Source organism: Bombyx mori, chromosome 15 (genome assembly GCF_030269925.1).
Source record: "Bombyx mori chromosome 15, ASM3026992v2".
Classification (NCBI taxonomy): Eukaryota; Metazoa; Arthropoda; class Insecta; order Lepidoptera; family Bombycidae; genus Bombyx; species Bombyx mori.
In genome coordinates this window covers 15692529-15718150 of record NC_085121.1, presented here as the reverse complement: position 1 = coordinate 15718150, position 25622 = coordinate 15692529, and the positions used below count along the sequence as shown (strand labels likewise).

The following is a 25622-nucleotide window of genomic DNA, read 5'->3' as shown; positions in this document are numbered from 1 at the left end:
TTGTGGATTATCGACGCAAAGAGGAGGTGACTAACCTTGTGGGTAATTTCTAATGCTGGACGACAATATGCTAAGCTGCTGTAAACATTTGATAAGATTGCTTTTTCGTCACGTATGAAAAAAATGTTTTAAATCCTAATGACTATTGCATGTTTATTAAAATAATAGAAGTCATGAGCATAGTTAAATGATAATATTATTTAGTCATATATGACTTGATACTTATGATCATAAATTCATTGACAGACTGAAATGTGCTCTGTGCTTGATGAAATTTTGACTTTTGACATTAATTTGACAGAATTTTCATTTTGCCAGCACAGTTTGCGATTAGCATTGTTTTAATTGATTACAATATTTTTAATCAAAGAGTAAACTGTAACGTAATAAATTATTTGATTTGAAGAAATTTAACGTGTACGTTAGTGAGATCATGATATCGAGGACTATTGTCATTTGATAAATTTATATACCGTCATTAATCTTGATATTATAGATATAAGTGTAAAAAATGTCTACACCTGGAAGTAGTACGGTAAGATATTATTCGTTCTTAAACGAAAAAGGTGAAATATCGTGATACGATATTTCACCTTTTTCGTTTAAGAACTTAAAACAATCAACAAATTGTGAGGTTCAAAATAATATTAAATTAATATGCAAGAATATGTGTTCTTACTGAAGTAAGTAGGTACATAAAAGGATAATATAACCAAATTTGATAAATTTTACCAAATCATACATAGAATGGTATCGTAATCATTTAAACAATAGTTACGATTTCACAGATATAATAAATTAATTTCTCAGACACCGGCCGCCACAGTACAGGAGTATAAAATAAGAGTGCCAAAGAATGTAAAGAAGAAGTATCATGTTATGAGGTTCAATGCCACATTGAATGTAGATTTTGCAAAATGGACTCATGTCAAGATGGAGCGAGAGAACAACAGCAAAGAATTCAAAGGAGCTGAAGAGGAAATGCCCAAGTTAGTATTAAGAAAATTCAACTCTTTGATGGTGATATCAAATAGATTGACTTAATAATCATAAATTAATTTTCTACATCATTAAAAATAAATGTGAAAAGTATGTCATAATTTTATGGCATAATTATTTAATATTAAGTTAATTCTGTAACTCAAAAAATTTGCATGCTAGCAGATAATAATACAAAGAATAGTCAAAAACTGGAAACCGGTTGGTTAACATTGTTGACACTAAAGACTGACACACCTTAAATTAAGGTTATTTACTCAATGCTTTAAAAAATAGATTTGCCATGAACACCCTTTATAAAAAGTGATCTTAACAGCTCCAAGATTATTGAATACTTGGGAATTAAAATACTACTACTATTACGTAATATTTTTGGTAATACTCGTCACACAAATCCAGATTTGGTGCAGGCTCGGAATACGGACGGGACATGCGTGAGGAAGCACGTCGCAAGAAATTCGGTATAATATCAAGAAAGTACAAACCGGAAGACCAGCCGTGGATCCTGAAAGTCGGTGGAAAGACCGGCAAGAAGTTAGTAATTAACAAATAACAATAACCTCTTCTGATATTGTTTGGTGGTTCCTTTACAACAAATGCACAAGAAATAATTTAATTTCACATGAGTTGGAACAATTTTTACACAACAAAAGATTTATCAGAATCGTTTAACCTAGAAAAAGTTCGAAGATAAAAATAAAATAAATAAAATTAAATCAGAACTTCTTCCTTTTTCATTAAAAGTCAATGATTGAAAACAGGATGAAAAACTGCATATAATTAAATGAAAAGTCTTGTGTTATAGACTAACGTGTGGTTATGCCTATTTGCTTGCTCTATATAATACTAATTAATATGTAACTGGTAATTTTCATATCATGTATTATCATATTTTTAGATTCAAAGGTATTCGTGAAGGTGGAGTATCAGAGAATGCTGCATATTATGTGTTCACTCACGCAGCGGATGGCGCAATAGACGCCTATCCACTCCAGGAATGGTACGGAATGTTCATGCAATATTTACAAAACATGAAAGAAATGCTTCTATTTTATTTAAAAATAATCTGAATGCTGTGTGTGAATCTCTGTTCCTTTATTATTATTTTGTGTTATTAATGTTCTTTTTTAATTGCTCAAATATAGTAGAAAAATGAAGGTAGTTAATTCTTAAGAAACTAAAAACTGAATTCTAACAGGTACAATTTCCAACCGATTCAGAGATACAAAGCGCTGTCAGCTGAAGAAGCCGAACAGGAATTTGGCAGGTAAGATGGTCCATGACATTTTTTTTATTTTTTTTTATTTGCTTAGATGGGTGGACGAGCTCACAGCCCACCTGGTGTTAATTGGTTACTGGAGCCCATAGACATCCACAACGTAACCACCGACCTTGAGATATAAGTTCTAAGGTCTCAAGTATAGTTACAATGGCTGCCCCACCCTTCAAACCGAAACGCATTACTGCTTCACGGCAGAAATAGTCAGGGTGGTGGTACCCACCCGCGCGGACTCACAAGAGGTCCTACCACCAGTAAAATTACTTGTAAATCATTTACTCATATTTTATACAGACTGTCATTCCCGAAAATGAAGGTGCTTTGTAATTATCCTAAATCCTTTGACGATAATGATCTAGAGCTTAAATGATTGTTTTTCGCACTGCATGTAACGATAAATATAATATAGGAAAAAAAAAACCAGATCATAATAGATAGTTGAACTTAAAATTAAAATATATTTTTTTATTGTTGTCTGCATATTTGAAGAATTGAGTACTTATGCTTTATCTAAATAGAAAAAAGACAAAACACTTTATTACATCTCTGTTTCAGGGCAACAGACTATTGTTATAAAACTAATAATTTGAAAAAAAAAGTTTATTTTTTGTACATTAAAGATATACGAGAATGATTACAATAACTTTATTGTTTGAATTATTTGAAAATTTATTGCTTTTTGGTCTCCGTCGCCCCGTATATAGTATATGAGAAAGATGGTTGGACCGAATCCATTGCTGTTTCTAGTGACATTTCAAAATATGTTTCATTGAAGTCGATGATCGATTTTTTTCTGCACTAGGCGTAACAAGGTTATGAATTTCTTCTCGTTGATGTTACGGAAACGGCTCCGCGGAGTCGACGATGCAGACGAAGAGGACCCAGACGAAAAGAAAGCTAAAGGGAAAGCTAAAAAAGGTACTCAGTTTCCGGTATTCAAAGCCAGAGGTGGGGTCAGCTGAAGCTGGTGATGGTAGGTCTTATGGTAAAATAAAGCAAGCACTTAAAGCGTAGTTGGTTTCTAACATCGTCAGCTGGACTTCGTACTGGTATGCTGTGCTTATAGCATTACATTACTAAAGCCACTGCGGGCAAGGGCTTCGCTATTAAGGGTGAGGTCAAAAGGTTTTTACTGGTGGTAGGACCTTTTGTGAGTCCGCACGCATTACGCAACTGACAACTCACAAAATTACGCTCGTTTATTTATTTATTTTTTATTGCTTAAATGGGTGAACGAGCTTACAGCCCAACTGGTGTTAAGTGGTTACTGGAGCCCATAGACATCTACAACCTAAATGCGCCACCCACCTTGAGATATAAGTTCTAAGATCTCAGTATGGTTACAAGGGCTGCCCCACCTTTCAAACCGAAATGCATTACTGCTTCACGTCAGAAATAGGCAGGGTGGTGGTATCTACCCGTGCAGACTCACGAGAGGTCCTACCACCAGTCTTACAACTATCGTGTCATCATCGTGCCCGAGAACCGTAACTCTGCCTGTCTAATCAGGAAAACGTTTCATAGACCTCAAGATATCCGAGATGGACGAATGGATAGACTCCGACGACGCTTCCTCGGACTCCGGTGCTGGTGAAAAAGAAAAGGAAGAGGACAGTGACTCCGGGGCCAAAAAGAAGAAAAAGGGTAAAGGTCAGTCTGTCAGCTGAACTTTATAATTTTAGGGGTAGCAGAACTAGTTAACGGATTTCCAATGTATTGGTCATAAAAGTTCGCACGGGTTTGTTTCGTCGTGGGTGTTATTATTTAATCTGTCGAAATCGTAACTCCAGACCAAAGTAGGTGTGGTATGTACCCCACATACCACACATACTGTGGTCAAATAATAGGTAACCCTTGTTTCAAAGATAATAGAAATAATTTAAGTGGAGATTTCGACCTCTTTTCTTAAAGTATGTGGCGGTATTCATGTAATAATAAGTATGAGGTCTGGTACGATAACCACTAGGTGAGCCGTATGCTCATCAATGAATCTATAAAGGTAAGGGGTCTTTGAGGGACTCCGTCGGCTCCGCCATTCGCTCAGACCGTGCCCGCATAGCAAACAGTTTCTTTTATATTTGCAATAATGGTGAAATTTGTGACATTTGCCGTAATAAGGTTTAAATTTGCAGAAGTTTTGAATCTTATGTACTTAGTAATATGGTTGTATTTTTGTCGTATTTATTTACCAAGGAACCAATGCTTTTCAATGGGTGACATAAATCCGTTGACACAGAAATCACCATACTCCGAAATCGATTTCACAGTTACACAATTAATTCATCTTTTCTTTGCCCCTACTTTGGGTATGGTTTTTGAAAAATGAGTAACAGTAGTAGTCGTTGAGCTCAGGTAACCGAGCCTCTGTGGCCTGCTGGGAAAGACGTCCGGTATGATAATGCTTGAGTCTTTTCGATTTTTTTTTATTTTTTTATTTATTATTGCCCTTGTTGGCTGACGACCATACGGCCTACGTGATGGTGTGTGATTAGCGTCGCCCATGGACTTCGGCAATACCAGGGGGCCGAGCCAAGTCGCGCGCTTACAAACTGCCACTGTCGATAAATTATATATGTAGTTATAGAAATGTATAGCCGCAAAACGTATCGTGCGGTCCAGTTTGAAGAGTGTGTGGCCGAACATACTATAGTAGAATTATTTTGTCCGTGCAGTTTGGGTCATAAAAAATCGGAGCGGTGAAGCGAGTATTTCGCTCTCTCTTCCACTCACGAGCCTTATGGACGGGCATAGTGATGCGCATTATTGTTGTCGATAAGCGTTATCGATAGTGTATTTAGTTTTGTCATTTTGTGGGTTAGTGATAAAAATGAAAGAAAAAATCTTTTCGCTTCACAGGTCCGCCCCCCAAGAAGAAGCGAAAAGTAAATGACGAAGCGTTCGAAGAGAGCGACGACGGGGACGAGGAGGGTCGGGAGAAGGACTACGTGTCCGACTCCTCGGAGAGGTGCGGGACGCTCACGTTACAGATGTTTAGCGGTAGACCACCAGGTCCATACCATTAGGTGGGTCGTGTGCCCGTCTGCCGATAATGGAAATTAAAAAAAAAAAGAAAAAAAAACTGGACAGACAAGAGCACACTACCCGCCGGATGGTTTCGTAGTATTTCAAATTTCATCGACACTAAAAAAGTATTGACTTCAACAAACAGAAACACGGCTATTTTTAGCTATTTATATATTCTATAATGTATGTTGCAGTGAATCGGATCACGAAACTAAAACTAATAAGGAACTCAAAGGAGTGGCAGAAGAAGACGCGCTCAGGTAAGCAAATATAGACGCGACATATAAACTGGTTTTTTAATGGGATTTTATTACCTGGTATCTAGCCTTTTGGTCATTTCTTATTTTAATTTATATTTATAATTTTATGATAATATGAACTTAGATGAAATTAAATGAAATGAGATGAGATGATATGGGATGAAATATAATCTCAAAATGGAGGTCGTTTACTGAGATTTTTTCAGTGGATTTTTTGGAGGATCTTGAGAAGTTACGTCCAGCGGCTTTGTTTCATTTTCCCACATTTGTGCATTTTCACAGATATTAATAAACCACCGTTATTACACATTTAAACCTGAAGAAACACTAAATAGACAAAATAAAACAAATCACACAACTTCACTCCTTGCATTCCTGCCAAAGTGGTATAAACTGACACATAACCACATCACAGATAAGTCAAATTAAAACCGGCATTGATAAAAAAAATGTAATACTAATAAAATCAAATTTTTTATTTAGACCAAATTTTTTAAAGATCAAATTGAATATTTCTCAAATATTCACTGTCATTATTTTTTAATTAATTTATATTATCATCGCTTTGAAGTTCTCGTGTCATATCATGTTGACTTAAACAGTGGCATAAAGAAAGCGAAGCGGTTGTCTCAAAAAAAAAATCCTGTCACAGAGTACTCCTTTGATGTTATCTATCAATGTCACCCGTTGATTTAATAAACAATTTAATTTTTTTCTAAGAGCTAAGTACAATGTCGCTATTAACATATTCGTATTGTTTTACACCACATTAACAGATAATTATTAAAATTGTTCAAGTCATGACAACCTGCATTAGAGTTAAATTGGAAGAGTGTTTTGAGGTTATCAATAAATTCATAACTAGAGTGACATTTGATTAGTAACAGAGTATATAAAAATATAGGCTAAAGTATCCGTTGCAATAAGGCCATGTGCAGACAAACAAAGGTAAAAAAAATCTATTAAAAATATTGGTATAAGTCGCGCCAATAAAGAACGAATCGAAAATGGCGTCTATGTACCTGCACTGACAGATGGTAAGGTCAACAAATAAAAAGAAAGATAGAAAGAAAAGTTGTTTATTGTAAAAAAATATAAAAAAACAAACGAGAATTTATTTTCTTTAATTTCCCAAGATTCTTTTCCCCTTCAAAGCATTGCATCACTGTGAAGGACTTTTCCTCGTTTGTGAGAGGCCATATTATTTAGCAGTCAGAACTGACATTTTTTTGTATGCAGTACGCGCCGTGTGCGACTAAAAAGACAGCAATAGCTTAGAGTGAGAGCGCATGATCGCCGCCGCCATTTTCGATTCGTTTCTATATTGGCGCGGCTTATAATTGAAAGATTTTTTGTTTCATAAAAAAAAATGATTTTCGGTAATCAACTATATTATGCATCGAAATGTTTTTTCAATCTAAAAAAAGAACAAAAAAAATATGCCCATTGTATAAGCGTTGGTAATCGCCATGATTGACTAAAGCTGGCTGACTCCCCATCCAGGAAACTGCTGACTTCCGACGAAGACTCCGAAGAGGAGCAGGAGCAGAAACAGGAGTCGGAACACGAGGACGAGCCCACGAAGGAAGGCGAAGAGAGAGCCAGCAAGCTCACCAAGAAAAAGAAGAAAACTGACGAAACTAAAAAAGGTATCCATCAAGATTCGAACTGGTTGATCGCGTAGGGCTGGGTGTGGGCTCCGGTCACGGCTTAAAAAAAATTTTAAACAGTTCAAACATAATAAAGAAAGATGTTGAATAAGTCAAAAAACTTAAGACAAAGGGGAATGCCCATTTCAGGCCCAAAGCGGACAATAGATTACAGAAAAAATACTTAGTGCATTAATGTCATAAATAAATATGCATTTACTTACTTCCAAATGAGCGTCACTACAGCTTAAAATATGTAGTTTAAAAAAAGTAACTCTGTTGAAAAATCAAGGATTTTGATTTTTGCGGGAAAAATATTGCCAGCATCAAAACCTTTTACGTATTAAGTAAACATTTTAAGTATATAAATAAAACATTTTAAGTATTATCATTAATCAATCGATTTTAATCGATTATAAGCACATAAAATAAATCAAAGACATATACATTGGACTTTAACTTGTAAGTCTTATGTCTGTGGGCTTCAGTAACCACTTAACACCAGGTTGGCCGTGAGCTCGTCCACCCATCTAAGCAATAAAAAAAACTTTACTAGTATTGCTATTTAGATATGTGCAAATAAAACAAAAACTGAAAAAATAAAAAAATTATGTGTACTCGTAAAAAAAACATGAAGAAAAATAAATCAATTATCGGTTATTTAAAAAAATAATCGATATATGAATTTAATGTAATTATTTTTCGTTATACTGACAACACTGAATTGAACCTAACCGACTGACACTTCGCTTGCTGCTTGTGCAAGGCTTACGTTCAAAATGGATGTGTTTTGATTTTTCTTCGATTTATTTTACTGGCTTTGTTTTATGGATTTTATCTTCCCTTCAACGACGACTTTGGCTCAGGAGTTAAGGACCACAGCTACATTCGATTATAGATACCGATCAATAACCTTTCATTCTACGACTGAAAAATATTGTGTGAATTGTGGTTTTAACCTGACCTGAAAATACATTAGGGTACATCTCTCTTGTCATAATTAATAAATTAAACATTAAGAAAACAAAAGCTCTTGAAGTATCGCACAATCTGAAACTTATTTATATAGAAAATTAACCTCAAAACGAATTTTTATTTTTATTATATTTTTATAATAGTGGCGTCAATTTCAATATATTTTTTAGATATCTAATACATTTAAGAATTTGAAACCGTCCATTTTTATAGTAATATTTGATGTCCATCTTGGGCCCAGCACACTATGGAGAGTGGGCATTCCCCTTTGTGTGATTGAATTTTGATTTTATGAAAAGTACTAACAGACTCAGCCACATGTTGCTGTGGCTGAGGTCTTTGTACGTAAATGTAAATAACACAGGGCAGGCTGTGCTAATACCAAAAATTGAAAAAGTAAGAACAATTGGATTTCACTGTATTGCGTTTACTATGAAATAAATTTCACTTAAACTTTAGCCTCAGCAACACGTGGTGTTTAATTGTAACTTATGTGATTGATGAACCATTAAATTGTAGCTTATGTGAAACGTTGGTATTTTTAACACAGCGCCATCTATGAGATAATAATGTCAGACAGTATTACAATTGTCTGTAAAAACTGATTTAAGGCGCCATCTGTTTTAGACTTACGAAACTTACAATTAATAACAAAAATTAACATAAGAAATCATTTCATTGTTAATTAATAAATATTGCGACTATTGATCGAAATAAAAATCATCCTATCTTTCAAGTTGGATCAAACTGCACACGGTGTGCAAATTTAATTTAAAATCGGATAAGTAGTTTAGGAGTCCATCGCGGACAAACAACGTGACACGTGATTTATATATATTAATATAATCATTATACATAACGTTATATATCAGTGTTATGTTTTTAAGTTACTTAACATAGATTATAAGTAATACTAACAAATTGTTCTGGTTTTTTTCTGAAATAAAAATTAATAAAAATAACATAAAAATTTACGTTTTTAGATTCGAGCAGCGACTTCAGTTCGGACTCTGACACGGAGCCCGAGGCTGGCAACACAAAGAAGCCGAAGAAGAGTAAGAACGCCGACAAGAACGCGGGCGCCGGTGCCTCGGGAGCAGGTCGCGCTCATGTTACTATCTACCAGTAGCCAGCGAACTTCACTCCCCTGTGACGATCTTTAATAAGATGGAAAATATCGTGTTCTTGGATTAGAGATCTCTAGTTAGAGAGCTTTCCCCCCACTTTCATTACTTGAAGTTCAGACACCTTCTCTGTAGCTCTAAACAACTTCACCAAGCTTAATCACAACTGGATGATTTTCGCTTGGTGCTTTTAGGTTTCTCAAGCACCGGTCACCATCCTCGTCGATTACGACCAAGAGCTCGATGAGCGAACTAACCCATAGACACAGCCCTCTGAGTTTCTCGCCGGATCTTCTCAGTGGGTCGCGTTTCCGATCCGCTGGTAGATTCTGCGAGGCACTGCTCTCGCCCTCGTTAAAGTACAGGGTGTTACTTTTGCAAAAGATTCGTAAATAAAAACGGCATGAAGCAAAAGCCCTAATCTTCGAATGCGATTTGATTTTTGATTCAAAAGATACTTTTTAAATAACATATATTAAATTCAATATTTATAAGTAAGTTTGTTACGTATGCGATCCTAAGTCACACGTCCGGACGGGTAGGTGAGCTCTCAGGGCTCGAACCGGAGTGTTGTCAACACTGACCCTAACAAGGGCAGTTATTCGCAGGATCTACTACAGGATTGGAATCGTGACCCACTGAGAAGATCCGGCGAGAAACTCAGTGGACTGTGTCTATGGGTAGGACGGTGACCGGTGCTTGTGGTACCTAAAATCACCGTTAATGGATCGGGAGGATCCGTAATGACGTGTTTAGGGCAAGACAGTGACAGCTATCTGTATATACGCTCTGTCCCTCGTGTAGCGGGCGGCGGCGGGGCGGGGGCTGCGGGCGGGGAGGCGGCGGCTCCCAGCGCGGCGGCGGCGGCGGTGGCGGCGGCGGCGGCGGCGAGCGCGCAGCAACCGCCCAGCAAGAGACCCAAGCTCGACGCCTCGTACACGTTAGTGTCACTCGATATACTTTTTTTTTATGGGATTTTATGACCTGGTAACTAAGACCTTTAAGTAATAAATAAATAAATATAAATATTTACTAACAATCACGCCACGTTAACTGGTCCCGTGACAAGTTCATAAAGAACTTGTGTTACAGATAACGGAAATAAGTGTAATATTTTTATTATACACATACATATATTTAATTTACATCCATAACCCTGGAAAAGACATTTATATTTATTATACAAATATCTTTCCTTGGCGGATTTCGAACCCGCGACTCCCTTGTGTAGTGAGTGACCCATGTCACTTACCACTACACCAGACGGCCTTTGGTCATGTCTTATTTTAATTTATACTAGCGACCCGCCCTCGCTTCGCTTCGGAAACATTAAAACACACATGAAATAAAAAAATAAAAATAAAAAAAGTAGCCTATGTTCATCAGGGACAATGTCGGCTTCTAATGGAAAAAGAATTTTTCAAATCGGTCCAGTAGTTTCGGAGCCTATTCGAAACAAACAAACAAACAAATCTTTCCTCTTTATAATATTAGTATAGATTTTTATTTTTATGAAAAATGATAATATGGAGTAAAATGAAATAAAATGAAGATGATTAATTTGATACATTAATCAATTAGGATGTAATTAAATGAAATGAGATGAGATGATGTGGGATGAAATATAATCTCAGTAAAATGGTGGTCATTTACTGAGATTTTTTCAGTGGACTTTTTGGAGGGTCCCGGGAAGCTACGTCCAGCGGCTTTGTATCATTTATCCCCCCCTTTGTGCACTTTCACAGATATTAAATAGTTAATAAACCACCGCTATTACTTATTTAAACCTGAAGAAACACTAAATAGACAAAATAAAACACACAACATCACTCCTCGCGTTCCCGCCAAAAAGACCATTCGCTATACGATACATTAGAGAAAGGGCTCCCAAACTTATTTTGTCTACTGCCCACTTTGAGAATAAATTCTTTTTTAGCGCCCCCATTTTTTCACCTGCTTAAAAACGACCATAGCGAGAGCTCAGTCGGTGTCTAAAGAGTCCTCCTAGATGAAATTACAAATCGCATCCCAAGCCTCTACACGACACCCCCATTTTTTTTCCTGGGTCTGTTACCGCCCCTCTTTAGGCCTGTAGCGTCCACAAGGGGGCGTTATTGCCTACGTTGTATGTATGTATGTATGTATGTATGTAATATATTTATTCATAAGAAGTTACACTTACATTCAAAACATGCCACGCAAAACTGCTTATGCAGTTTGACTGCAGGTAACTCGCTTTATACAAACATAGCGTATAAACCATTCAACTAGCTTATACTATAATAACACAATTAATTTACGTAAATGGTTATAACGTATTTAACAAATGTTTTTTTAATAAGCTTTTAAATTTAGCAAGTATAGGCTCACGTCTTATGTCCTCGGGTAAACTATTGAGTAAGTATGGAACACGTTTTTTTAACGTTCTATCTCCATAGTAATTTTGTACCTTGGGTATTTCAAATTTTCCTTTGGACATTGACCTTGTGCCAGTTTTATGTTGCACCAAGTTAGTTAAACGATCCTGTTTACTATGATTGTTTACAAGTAGAAGATATTTATGTTTCAGGCTAGCCGGTAAAATTTTACATATTTTATATAGTTTAGAGTAATCTCCTTTACATTGATTCTTTGTCTTTTTATTTACGAGTAATTTTAAAAATCTTGTTTGCATGATTCTATTTTATCTATGTATGTTTTAAATGTTAATCCATAGCAATCAAGAGCGTAACTTATTATGGAATCCACTAGTGCAAAATATAAACATTTTAGTATTGGCAATGGAACTTTAATACTTAAATAATAAAACTTTTCTAGTAATATTCTTAATTTTCCACATAAGTATTCTATGTGGGAATCCCAGGAAAAAGAGGTATCTATTTTTACTCCTAGGTATTTTACACAATTAACTTTTTCGATAGGATTACACGTGCAGTTAATTTTCTTATTGTGGAAGCAATCAAAGCTGTGGGCAATCAGAGGAGGCGGATTATCAATAGAACGTAAATACGGGGAGTGAATAATTATCATCTTTGTTTTGTCAGCGTTTAATATAATGCCGTTATCATGTGACCATTTAACTACCGCATCCACATCCTCTTGAACCCGGCGACACATTTCCGCGAGGTCGGTACTAGCGCTCAGAGTACAAAGGTCATCGGCAAACATGTGGGCGGAGCAGTGACGTAATACTCCACAGAGGCTATTTACGTGCATCAGGTAACACACGTTGGGAAACTGTATTAGAGAATAGGCCTCAGCGGTCAAAAATGGATTGGCTGTGCACTGGAGTCGCTTACGATTTATTATGACCTATGGTGACCATGGATGAGCCGATGCCAATGTAGCTTAGTGACAACCAACTAAAAATTAGTTATGAATCTTTTAATTTCGCGGTAAACAGAGATATTAATAAGCGTATAGTGACGTTAGAATTCTCATGTTCCTCATAAAATGAAATTCTTAGTCGCCCCTACCCTATTCTCCTAAACACGTAGCGTCGCCCTAATATATGGAACTTAAACACTAGGGTTGTCACTATATCACTATATATATAGTCATCTATATATATATCATCGGGCAAATTGTACGTATTAATACGCTTTTATTAGCTTCAGACGTATGTATGTTTGTAACGGAATCTTTGAACATGATTTTGACCCCCTTCAAAACGTCGGATTAACTCGAAATTTGGTATACTTATGAGAGACCTCGACAATTTAATATTTAAAAAATAATGAAAAAAATAATAATAGAAAAAATGAAAAATAAATAAGTTTACAATTAAAAAAAAATTTAAACTATTTTTAATTCAAATATATTAAAATTTATTTTCTACTTTTTATTTGAATTTTCTATAAAAGCGTGTTTTGTTAGTTTTTTTAAACTATATTTTTTTTGTTTTGTTTGTGCAGCGAATGCGGGGTGACGGAAGAGGCGGTGAGAAGGTACTTGGCGAGGAAGCCGATGACCACGACTGAGCTGCTCACCAAGTTCAAATCGAAACGCACCGGAGTCAGCAGCGAGCGCTTGGTCGAAACCATGACGCAGATACTGAAGAGGATCAACCCTTTGAAGCAGAACATCAACGGGAAAATGTACCTCAGCATTAAATGATCCCGCAATATATACATATATATATCGAGAGGCGAAAGGCTATTTAGTTGAATCCTTAGACTGCCGTGTAGGTCACCGGTGCCCTACGCGGCGCACTGAAGTAATTACGTGGTAGCACCTCTTGCGAATTTACACGGGTAGGTACCACCACCCGGCCTATTTCTGCCGTGAAGCAGTAATGTGGGCTGTGAGCTCGTCCACCCATATAAGAAAAAAAACAAGGGTTTCTGTTACTAAGCGGCTGGATTACCTAACTTTGCCTTGTTTTTTAATCTGTTTCTTAGTATCTTCGGATTCGTCTTCCCTAAAGTCTACTAGGTATTCCGGCGCTTTAGTAAGAAGATCGAAGACAGAAATCGACATAATTACTTTCGTGCGTCGCGTAGAGCGCCGGTGACCTACGCGGTAGTAGACGTGTTAAGCGACATTTCGTTTAATACACGACATTTACCTTTGTAATTAAAGGTCCGTTTTATTTGGTATTAGCATCAACAGTTCAATGTTTTTAATTAAACTTCAATTAAGTTTAATCCATTGAAATAGCCGAAGAAGTTTTTTTGTTATGATATTTTTTTTTCAAATTTAAAACTTTAAATGGTTCTCCTGTAAATTTCCAAAAATGTCTTTTAAACCAAATAAGCCTTTCACCCCTCGATTTGTTTTGTGAATACACGTTCTTGATTTTACGTAGGCATTTTTTAAATAAATAAAAGATGTAATTAACGTATTGATTGTTTTATTGAAAACATCGTAAATACTGTTGTTACGTACAGGAGGTTTTTGTTTGAGGCGATCGTGTAATTTTTGAAGTGAAAACTTCTTTAGAATCGTTGTGATTTCAAACCGGATGCAACGGAAAAAACGACAGGTAAGAGACACAAATACAAAAATGTGTAGGATGAAGCCAGCAAAGAATGAGACAGAAATATACATACTATTTAATACAGCGCCATCTGTGAGATTTTTTAATACTAACGTGTGTATGAAAGCTCTTGTAGTGAATTTAAATTTAGGATTATACGTGAAATTAAAATATCAATTCACAGAGGGCGCTACCTTACAATTATTTACTAATGACAAAATTTTACATATACTGAAGACGTTTAAGATAATTCTATTTTAATTTTGGAAGGTTTCACTTCTGCCACGTGTGAATTGCACACATCTTTTTTTTTTAATATATGTTTTTCTAAATAGGCAAATGAGCTCTCGGCTCAGTCATCATAAAGTAAATGAAACACACACACTGCCACAATAACAAATCTCACTCTGTTATAAGTGTTATAACACAAGAAGAAATCTTACTGTATGTTGAATATATGCTTGTTTATACAGGGTGTGTTAGAATCGTTTCTAAAAACAAACAGCGAAACCACAATGAAAAATATTTGATGATTTGCGTTTCCTTAGGTGATTTGGACTGCACGCAATGTAATATTTATTTATTAAGTTAACAAGATAAGATACAATAATAAATAAATCAATAAATATTTAATAACAATCACGCCACGTTAACTGGTCCCGTGCTAAGTTCGTAAAGAACTTGTGTTAATAACAAAGTTACGGCTGAAGATTTTTGAAGGCTCGGAAGGAAGGATTTTTATAATGAAGCTGTGATACATGTTCAGTTGTATCACACTTTTAGGGGAAATAAAACTATTTTTGTTTACATCTTTATTCAACAGATCTTCTTAAATGTGATAAGTCTTCTAATTCTTCATCATTTGCTGGTTTCCTGTGCAGAAAAGATATGAAATCAACACATTTTCTAAAGGCATCGTCTAACTAGACTTTATGAGTGCGATACCTTTCGTTAATATGTAAAAGTCTGCATTACTAAATACTTATTTCTATGATTAAATCTTTCGCTAATGTTTGATATGTTTTAGTTTTTCTGTACCTCTGATAGCGATATGCGATAGCCGATAATACTCGATTGATTAATTAAATTGGTAGGACCTTTTGTGAGTCCGCACGGGTAGGTACCATCGCCCTGCCTATTTCCGCCGTGAAGTAGTAATGCATTTCGGTATGAAGGGTGGGGCAGCCGCTGTAACTATACTGAGACCTTAGAACTTATATCTCAAGGTGGGTGACGCATTTACGTTGTAGATGTCTATAGTCGCCAGTAACCACTTAACACCAGGTGGGCAGTGAGCTCGTCCACCCCTCTAAGCAATAAAAAAAAAAAAAATTCTTATAAAAACGTAATTATTATACTAGAATACCAAGGCTATTCTTACTATACTCGGTCGGAGTTTTTATTTAAATAGCCCTGAATGCTACGTATCTTGAACTCTGATCCGAATTCCGTGCCACAGAACCCAGGCCCAGTGCGTTTAGTGCGAGTTTTTTAACGTTCTCGATAGCGTAAAAGTTAAGTCAAATTTGTATGGATTTGGAACGTTTGCCTACGTTTGCCGCTAGGGGCGCTGTTCCAACTGCATACAAATTTGAGTTAACTTTTACGCTATCGAGAACGTTAAAAAACTCACACTAAGCACACAGTGTAAGAGACTAGTGGCTAACGCAGCGATCGATTACTTGTAAACACATTTAATTGACAGTCGAAATGATAACTAACCGACACAGCAGAGTTTCATTCACGACTTTCTCTCCTTCGACTATGGTCTGCGGCATAGGCCGACCTTTGGTTTCGGGAAGCAACAAAGCCAAGCCGCACGCGAACAGCGTTAATCCGACGAGGATGAACAGCGGCAGCGGCCTCCAGTATCGGCCCTGGAAAGATGATCAAACAACCATTATAATCGACGAGCTAACTTTGGAAAGTTGAGATTGGATTTAGTGTATATAATTTTTGAATTAAACAATAAAATAATAATTTAATAGTTAACGATCTTTTAAAGTACATATTCATGAGTGCAATGTTATCCACAATAAAACGACTTTTGCAGGTTTTAAATAATACTTACGCTTTTACTGCGATATGTGGTTTAAAAAGTCCCATGCGCGACTGATCTATAGTGTGGCAGTTAGATTCGGGTTATTTTGATGTGAGAGGCGACTATCTTCACATTTCCATGAGTGTGGATATCTTCCAAAACGGTTTTATTTTATTTTATTTATTGCTTAGATAGGTGGACGAGCTCACGGCCCACCTGGTGTTAAGTGGTTAGTGGAGCCTATAGACATTTACAACATGAATGCGCCACCCACCTTGAGATGTAAGTTCTAAGGTCTCAGTGTGCTTAGTGCGACTTTTTTAACGTTTTCGATAGCGTAAAAGTTAACCCAATTTTGTATGCAGTTGGAACAGCGCCCCTAGCGGCAAACGTAGGCAAACGATCCTATTCCATACAAATATGAGCTAACTTTTACGTTATCGAGAACGTTAAAAAACTCGCACTAAGCATACTGTGTAGTTACAACGGCTGCCCCACTCTTCAAGCCGAAACGCATTACTGCTTCACCGCAGAAATAGGCGGTTCTATGTGAGGACTAACAGGCCTCATACGCACTGGCTGGATGTTCCTCAAAAATGGTCCCGCAGTCGCAATGGTCGCACACATATACTTACAGTATATACGACAAATGGTGAGAATGCCGTTGCGAAGAAAGCGGTGACGTGTAATAAGGAGGTCCCCGTGGCACGCACGGGGGTCGGCAGCAATTCAGTTCCCAACTGCACTTGCACACTTATCGACATATTCACTGCGAACCTGCTCAGAACTGCCGCGATCATTTGTGAAACACCTAAGGAACAACAGAAATTTTATGAAAGAACGCAATGAATTTGAGACCGGTGAGACTACATACGCACCGGGAGAGAATCGGGTACTTTTGTCCCGCGTGCCAGGGACTAAAAGCGAAATTTTCATTCCGGTTGAAAAAAAAATGTATAAGCACCTAGGGAAAAAAGTACAACATGCCCATCCGCGATTCTCAACAACAACAACAACAACAATTCGCGGACGCGAATGTCTTACTTTTCTCCTTCGGTGCGTAATATACTATTTTTTTATTTTTTTTTGCCCGTGTTGACAGACGAGCACGCGACCCACCTGGTGGAAAATGGTTAGGTACCGATGCTCATGGACGTCAGCAATGCCAGGGGCAGAGCCAAGCCACTGCCTACAGTTAAGAGTGCCTTTTGGTCTATGTTTTTCGTGTATAAGCAATGATTAAATAAAGACTAAAAAGTCAGTACTAAAACTAAACGAATCATAAAATGGGTGGAGTGAATGGAGACTCCTCTCGTTTTCATAACACGATGTCATGCATCGTGAAATCGCTCATTAATTTTAATAAACTGGTACTTGACTGTGGGATTTGTGTCCAAATATGGTCGCAGGGATATGAGTGCCTACACCGGCAGTCTTAGTAATTAGGACACGACAACTTTAGGGTTAAATAAACATTTATTTACTAAGTACCTTTTGGCACGAATGCACAGGCGAAACATAGAACAGTAGTGAGTAGCAGTGTGCTCGAAATCATGCAACGTCGTCCTACTCTGTAAATAAAATATATTGTATTAAATCTTATCCATGTTGTTTTCCCTATCAAGGACCAGACAGACACCGGGGCTGCAATCTAACCGATCATATTATTTATTGTACACGATCAATCATATTGCAGCAACTGCTGTTGTTGATCCAAACAAGCATTTAATCTTCATATAAAACTACAGTCCGCTGGGTTTAATGAACTCAAGTCCTGCTAGGCCCTAATTACTGGTCCTTCGAGTTGAAAATTGTTTCATAGGGTTTGTAGCTAAGTCTCCCGTGCTTGATCTTAAAAAGACAAATTCTATTTATAAAGAGAAATGAGCGGTTTCAGTGTTTTTGACATATGTTCTTAATGGTGTACGCCTGGTTGTACAAATTGTAGTTTAATTTAACTTTTAATTTCATTTTTCATAAAGGGATGAATTCTAAACCCAAATTGCGAAACTCGCTATGGAAGAACGCAATCATTCCATGAAGAACACAACTGATAATGAAATATCTTCAAAAGCCTTACCTGTCCAGCAATAGCGTGACTATGATCAGGGCAGGGGCTTCAGATATCGATGATAGCGTGAAAGTCAAGTAGAAATTATCCCCTATATTCTCAGAGAGCCTGATCAGCGCGTCAATGGTCACCCCGCTCATCATAGAAACTAAGATCAGAACCATAATGCTCGACCTCATCGGTGGACTTTTGAACAGTCCTATTAGAGATTCGTCCGTTTCTTGCTTGTTGTTCGAAACTATCTATGAGAAAATAATATCGATGTTTTAAATTGGTTTGAAAATACGTGGATACGACCAATATAATAGACTTTTTTTTATTGCTTAGATAAGTGGATGAGATCACAGCCCACCTAGCGTTAAATGGTTCCTGGAGCCCATAGACATCTACAACGTAAATGCGCCACCCACCCTAAGATATAATTTCTAATAATATCTCAGTATAGTTACACCGGCTGCCCTACCCTTCAAATCGAAACGCATTAGTGCTTCACGACAGAAATAGGCAGGACGGTGGTACCTACCCGCGCGGACTCACAAGAGGTCCTACTATCAGTAAATACTTACAATTATATAGACTTACAATAAATTCTTCTATCGCATCGTCGGGTATCCTTCTTTTGTTTACACTCTCGAATCTCCTGAGCACGCTGATGGCGCGGTCTACTTTCCCTGATGCCGATAACCATCTGCGACCACGAGGGTTGATTCAAGTTTTATTTTTTTATTTTTTTTATTGCCTTTGTAGGCAGACGACCACACGGCCCACCTGATGGCGAGTGGTTACCGTCGCCCATGGACTTCAGCAATGCCAGGGGCAGAGCCAAGCCACTGCCTACCGAATTTATAGTGTGAATATTTTAATTGGCTTAAGGCAATCTTGCCTATGCCTTCGGATGGTCGATAGTCCTGCTCTCGCGGATCGCTTGGAACCTCTGGGTCTACGGAGGGACTTCGGTTCTCTCTGTGTTTTATACCATATGGTCCATGGTGAATGCTCTGAGGAATTATTCGAGATGGTCCCCTCATCTCCTTTTTATCATCGCATGTCCCGCCATCGGAGCAGAGTTCATCCATATTATCTGGAACCGCTGCGTTCATCGACAGTGCGTTTCCAAAGATCTTTTTTGCCACGTACCATCCGGCTTTGGAATGAACTCCCCTCCACGGTGTTTTCCGAGCGCTATGACATGTCCTTCTTCAAACGAGGCTTGCGGAGAGCACTTTATGGTAGGCAGCGGCTTGGCTCTGCCCCTGGCATTGCTGACGTCCATGAGCGACGGTGACCACTCACCATCAGGTGGGCCGTATGCTCGTCTGCCTACAAGGGCAATAAAAAAAAAAAAAATTAAAAAAAAATGGAAAAAATATAATTGAAAAAGTTGAAATTCAACTAAAAAATGAAAAATAAATAATAGTTTAAAAAAATTAACAAAATACGCTTTTACAGAAAATCCAACTAAAAAAAAGAAAATAAATTTTAATAAATTTGAATTACAAATAGTGTAAGAAAAAATGATTTTATTGTAAAAAAAAGCGTGGCGAGGCCTAAAGTGTAGACCGTAGAATATGTGAAGTACTACTCATTTCAAGTTTTTTTTGGTATCACAAACAGATAAGCAAACTGCTTATACGAAACCAAACTATTTTGAATAGGTCGTTACCAATTACCTTTTTAACTCACCTGGCACTCTCTGGAACTATCCAAGGTATGGCCAATGCAGCCAACATTGGCAGAGATGTCACCAACAACAGCTTCCGCCAATCTAGCAGCCAAAGCGGCAATATTGGCAGCAATGTGGCTCCAACGCACCCAGAGATTGCAAAGGACATATTAGACACCCAAGTACGATGTTTCGTCCCCACGTATTCTAATACTGAAGAATTGAAATAAATTATTTGTCGCCTCAATATAGTCTTTCTACACGAGCGTACGCGGCTTGTAGTAGGGTTTGACAGTTCAAAATCATCACGTAACGAAAAAGCCTTATGTCCTGATTTAGTCATAAATAGAATATATTAATACGTGAAGCATAAACTTTGTACCCCTTTTTACGAAAATTGCGCGGACGGAGAAGTATGAAATTTCCCACACTTATAGAGAATATAGAGAAGGAGTGCAGAATGCTAATATTTTTTTTAATTATGCATAAATAATACTATAATCAATAAAAAAAAAACATTACACACACTGCCATGTATTTGATACACACACGTATGCATACTATTTGTTTATTCATTTATTGTCAAACTTTTCTTATTGCAGTCTGTCAGTTATAGTTTGTCAAATTGAGAATAGATTAAACATTGTTTTGTCTTTATTAATATTTGTCTAAACTGTACACTTAGTATTGACGAAATCTGTGATTAAAAGAAGTATAGTAAGTCTTTGACAATAGAATCATAATAGTGTACAAACTTATCATTTCAGTTAGTTAAAGTCGAATTTAGACTACCAGGGGACCACTAGTAAATAGAATTTCATCAACACAATATATTAAAACATACACTTTTAAACTCACAATTGATTTTTTTATGTAATTTAAAATTTTGCAGTTCCATACTCTTTTCATAATTTTTATTTTTTTCGAAATCATAAATTAAGCTGCCTGCTTTTTTACGATACGGCGGTCCTTCTACAGCACGTTTTTTTTTATAATTTTATTAACAAATGCCTTTTTTCCCATTCCTATTACATTTGGAACCGCAATTCGTTACATATAAAGATGGGAAATCTTCGATTCCTACAAGGTAAATTAATAGCTTACTCACCTAAAATATACACCATAATGAAACAGCAATCATTCGACAATCCCACGAGGAACCGACAGAATGCGAAGTCCCACAATCCAACTGTGAAACAACTCGCAACTCCACCCACGCATCCGATAAGATTTGAACCTATTTAAAACAAACAAAAGAAACTACTGGTGTTAGGACCTCTTGTTTACCGGTGGTAGGACCTCTTGTGAGTCCGCACGGGTTGGTACCACCACCCTACCTATTTCTGCCGTGAAACAATAATGCGTTTCGGTGGTTTGAAGGGTGGGGCGCCCGTTGTAACTATAAGTATATTGAGATCTTAAAAACTCATATCTCAAGGTGGGTGGCAGCATTTACGTTGTAGTTGTCTATGGGCTTCGGTAACCACTTAACACCAGGTGGGCTGTGAACTCGTCCACCCATCTATGTAATAAAAAAAACCATGAAAAATACACGTGGCGTTATAAGATTATCTGTTCTATTGGCTAGTTCCATGGTGTTTTTAAAATGATGACGTCAGCGTTGCTGACACAATTCAATGCTGTTGTTTTTGAAACAATTGTTGTCTTTCGTTGGACTTATAAACAGTTATCCAACAATTTTAACATTGAGGAAACAACTATTACCATCTTAGTTAACTAAATAGCAGGGTTGCGCCGATATAATATGTAATAATAATAAAAATAAAAATAAACTTAAATCCAATACCTACAATAGCAGGAACTCTTCCGTACAAGTCTCCAATCCAACCGAACAGGATACAGCCGATAAGCGAGCCAAAGAAGAATATTGCCTGAGCTATAGGCACGTAGCTTGCTTTTCCACATACCCATTCTCTCTGTTAAGGAGATACTTCATTCAAACATAGCAAGTTAACAAGAGAGTAGTGAATTTTGAGGAATAATTGAAATAAGGTCAAAAGATTGGCACTTTGTTTAACTATTAGGTCAAATACAGTCTAGGTCATGCAGTAGTTGCCGTGTAAAGAGGTGACAATTTGGAAAAGCTGGATATATATCTAGCTATAGCTGGAAGATAGGCAGGAATGGCGCAGGATAATACAGGAGAAAGTTATTAGAGGAGGCCACGACCCTTAGTATTGAGGATTATCGACTCAAGGAGAAGTAAAGATAGGCAGAATTAATCTGATGCCAAAATATTCACAATCTAATACACATTTCGGAAAAAATATTTAACCATACCTCACTTACAACCGTAGCGTAGGGTATATCGTTAAACAAGAACTCCCATCCATCATAACAGGGTTTCGTCGGCGATCCGGGATCCGGTGGAGTCAGATTCACCAACACAGTAGTCCAGTTGACGTCGTACATTAGACATCTATCCCAATCGCGACCTTGCGCTGCGCCAGGGATGGATAGGTTCCTCCTATAATAAATTTTGGCTTGGCATTCTGACAGGTGAGTGGATGGTTTTAGTCATAACCCATGCTATTATCTTTGTATTTAATTTTCACAGTGGATCATATATTCTTCAACTGCATCCTTAACAATAGGTGTGATCCCTTATATACTTTACTAAAAAATATAATCCCCCCCCCTCCCCATCAATATGAACTTCCTGTTAACTTTCCTCACTAAAAAGGTAGTCCACTCGCTTGGATCTTTCATAGACGCTATATAAAATTGTAGTTTCTAACTGTTTAATGCAAAAATTATAAAACTAAATAGGTAACTTTATTTTCAGTTCATTCCTGTAAATGTAATGTAAATGTCTTAGCATAATTAGTTGTACTTAAATCTAAGTAACTAAGTGCTTTTGGACACCTAATGCGACACTTTCTTTTAGTCGAGACATTGCTAATCAAAAAAGTTTTGTGGTACTGAACAACACATTATGGTTTGGCCAAAGGATCCGCCATGATGATTTATGTGGTAGCTTAATCAACCAGCCGAATATTCTTGTAAGCTCTACCTTAGTTCCTGATCTAAGTGCCCCAGCTCCGGAACCCTACACCAGTGCTCCTGTGGTGTAGCTGCCACGAACATCTGCACTGAGTAGACAAACATGAAGATCGCGCCGAAGTATAACAGTATCGCGAAGAGAACCCTCTGGTAAAGACCCATCTCTCCAACATGCGTGATGATACGACATAGGATGTCTTCTTGAGGCTTCTCCCCATTGTTGAGGGCTACTGTCTCCTAAAAATGTGCGTTTTTATTGTATTAAATGATTGAATCGTAGACGCAGACATCACTAAGGGAATGTCGCCACCCATCTTGAGACTATGTCTATGTGTGAATCGTATAACGATTTCAACATTCTCAAGTCCATAACGCATGACTGCTTCGCGGTTTAAATAGACAGGATGGTGATACCTACACGTACGAGCTTACAATACGTCCAACCTTTTTTTTTTTCCTGCCTAAGCTGGTAGCCTTGAGAGGCTATTCCAGCGTAACCTTAACTAGTAGGTGAGCTCACGGGACTCAAACCTGACGACGTTGCTAACACGAACCCTAGCAAGAGCCGTGCTTCGCAGAATCTACCAGCGGATCGGAAACGCGACCCACTGAGAAGATCCGGCGAGAAACTCAGTGGGCTGTGTCTGAGGGTTAATTTACGCGTCGAACCCTTGAGAACGGTGACCGGTGCTTGAAGTACCTAAAAGCACCGTTAGTGGATCGGGAGGATCCGAAATGACGTGTTTTGGGCGACGTCGACTGCTTTCCATTCTTTCCGCAGGATCAGGAATGTAGTTACCGGCGGCCACGATGAGAGGGTTCTCGTGTCGTGCCGCTTTATCGAAGTGGTCCCGTCCAACCAGTGCTAGCCGTTCGTTGGAACGTATAATGCTTAGCGTATTTTATGGTAGTTAATAAATTCTACTAACTACTACTTACAGTACTTCTTTATACGAAGATATTGCAACAAAAAAAGTTTGTTTTATTTTTGTTTTGAGTAAATGATAGTCGAAAAACAGTAAAAGTACACTAAAAATACATTCAAGATACACTTGATCGGTAATCTTATCGCTAGAAACTGTCAATTCCACGCAGCATGTAAGTTCTACTGCAGATACGACAAGTCCAACTGGGTATCCCCGAGATGGAGCGACGACCTAGTGAAAATCGCTGGGTCACGTTGGATACAGGCGGAGATCGATTGGAGATTATATTCACGATTATATTCAGCAGTCGACAGCTATAGGCTCAGATGATGATGATGATAATAAAAGCGTGTTCTTTGGTTAGTTTTGTTCATGTTCAAAAAATTCATCGCGAGAAACTCGGATTGCTTTATAATACAAATAACAAATAATTATTTGAACATAAAAAAAAAAGAAATACTATGAAATATTAACAAACCTCCTTGGACTCCGCCACCTTAACCGACATAATGCTGTTTTTATCACTACGAAAAAAAAAACAAGGGCCGCACTTTTGAACCAGCTAATCGAATTCCGTTACAAGAGAGCGTAAACCTTAACGTGGTTTTTTTAAATCACTATTACAAGTTACATTTTTATCTATATGTCTACCTATTTACGGTCGATATTCAGTGATATATGATAAAAGTATGATAAAACGAAGTATACTAGATGTGCCTGCCATTTCGCCCTGCTTGAATTTGGATTGTTTGGTCAAAAAGCCGGAACATCATCACTATTGACCATTCTCTCTACCTTTCTCTTGTTTTTAATAAGACATTGGTTGATTTGGCGATTAGAATAAGAATCAGATTGTTTATTAAGTACATTGAGGGTGGAAAGGCTATTATATTAATTAGCATCCAAATTTGAGTTAACTTATTAGCCCAGTCAAAACCGCATTTCAGCTTGCTTAAATTACGAGACAACTGAAAATTGGTTGAGGTCTTCATTTCATTATTACAAATGAGAGACGAGAACATTAAAAAACTTGCACTAAACTCAAAGACGTTTTCGAGATAAGCCCGGAAACATTATTATAGAGACAGGCACTGCTTTTGCATGCTCGTCACATTTTTTTTACCTACCTATGCTAAGAGACTATTTCAGCTACTCCTTGACGTGTAGGTGAGCTCACAGGGCTCTAATCGGGAGTGTTGCTAACACAGGCCCTAGCAAGAGCAGTGCTTCGCAGAATCTACCGACGGGTCGGAAACGCGACCCACTGAGTAGATCTGGCGAGAAACTCAGCAGGCTGTGTCTATGGGTTTGTAGCGTGCAACACTCGGTCGCATTCGGGCGTCATCGGATGCGATCGGAGTTCCCGAACGCGCAGGTGTCCCGTGACGTCATACTGCGAGATTGGCGCGCATCGATTTAAGTTGATTGTAAAACGTATTATAATTTTAGTCATAGATTATACGATTTTAGCTTTAATTTGTGTCTTGTAGTGCCTATCGACTTGTTTACTCTTTTTACTTTATAATAGAACATTGTACACATATTATTTTATTATATTGTTGAATTGGTGTGTTTGACTTTTATGTGTTCGGAGCATAATATCCCGAGA

At 37.5% G+C, this 25622-nt stretch overlaps 2 protein-coding genes across 3 annotated transcripts; one reads left to right on the top strand and one right to left on the bottom strand.

The window, feature by feature from the left end:
* The first annotated feature begins 251 nt into the window (after positions 1 to 251).
* LOC101738468 (general transcription factor IIF subunit 1) lies at positions 252 to 14153 on the top strand. Of its 2 annotated transcripts, XM_012697408.4 has the most exons (13): positions 252 to 535; positions 811 to 989; positions 1399 to 1533; positions 1898 to 1999; positions 2198 to 2266; positions 3081 to 3196; positions 3803 to 3928; positions 5135 to 5243; positions 5497 to 5562; positions 7066 to 7211; positions 9170 to 9286; positions 10115 to 10250; positions 13225 to 14153. In XM_012697408.4, exons 1-13 carry the CDS (start codon positions 512 to 514, stop codon positions 13424 to 13426), a joined length of 1527 nt encoding a protein of 508 aa, XP_012552862.1. In that variant the 5' UTR covers positions 252 to 511; the 3' UTR covers positions 13427 to 14153. The 2 variants fall into 2 exon arrangements, with proteins under 2 accessions (XP_012552862.1, XP_012552863.1); XM_012697409.4 differs by lacking the exon at positions 252 to 535 and having other exon boundaries at positions 1410 to 1533.
* Positions 14146 to 24693, bottom strand: LOC101745415 (solute carrier family 22 member 3). The gene is made up of 12 exons (XM_004923047.5): positions 24492 to 24693; positions 23098 to 23324; positions 22365 to 22551; positions 21871 to 22000; positions 21172 to 21300; positions 20084 to 20276; positions 18983 to 19088; positions 18410 to 18642; positions 17821 to 17900; positions 16965 to 17140; positions 16011 to 16165; positions 14146 to 15161 (listed from the first exon to the last, which is right to left on the bottom strand). Exons 1-12 carry the CDS (start codon positions 24519 to 24521, stop codon positions 15101 to 15103), a joined length of 1707 nt encoding a protein of 568 aa, XP_004923104.1. The 5' UTR covers positions 24522 to 24693; the 3' UTR covers positions 14146 to 15100.
* Between the last annotated feature and the right edge of the window lie 929 nt (positions 24694 to 25622).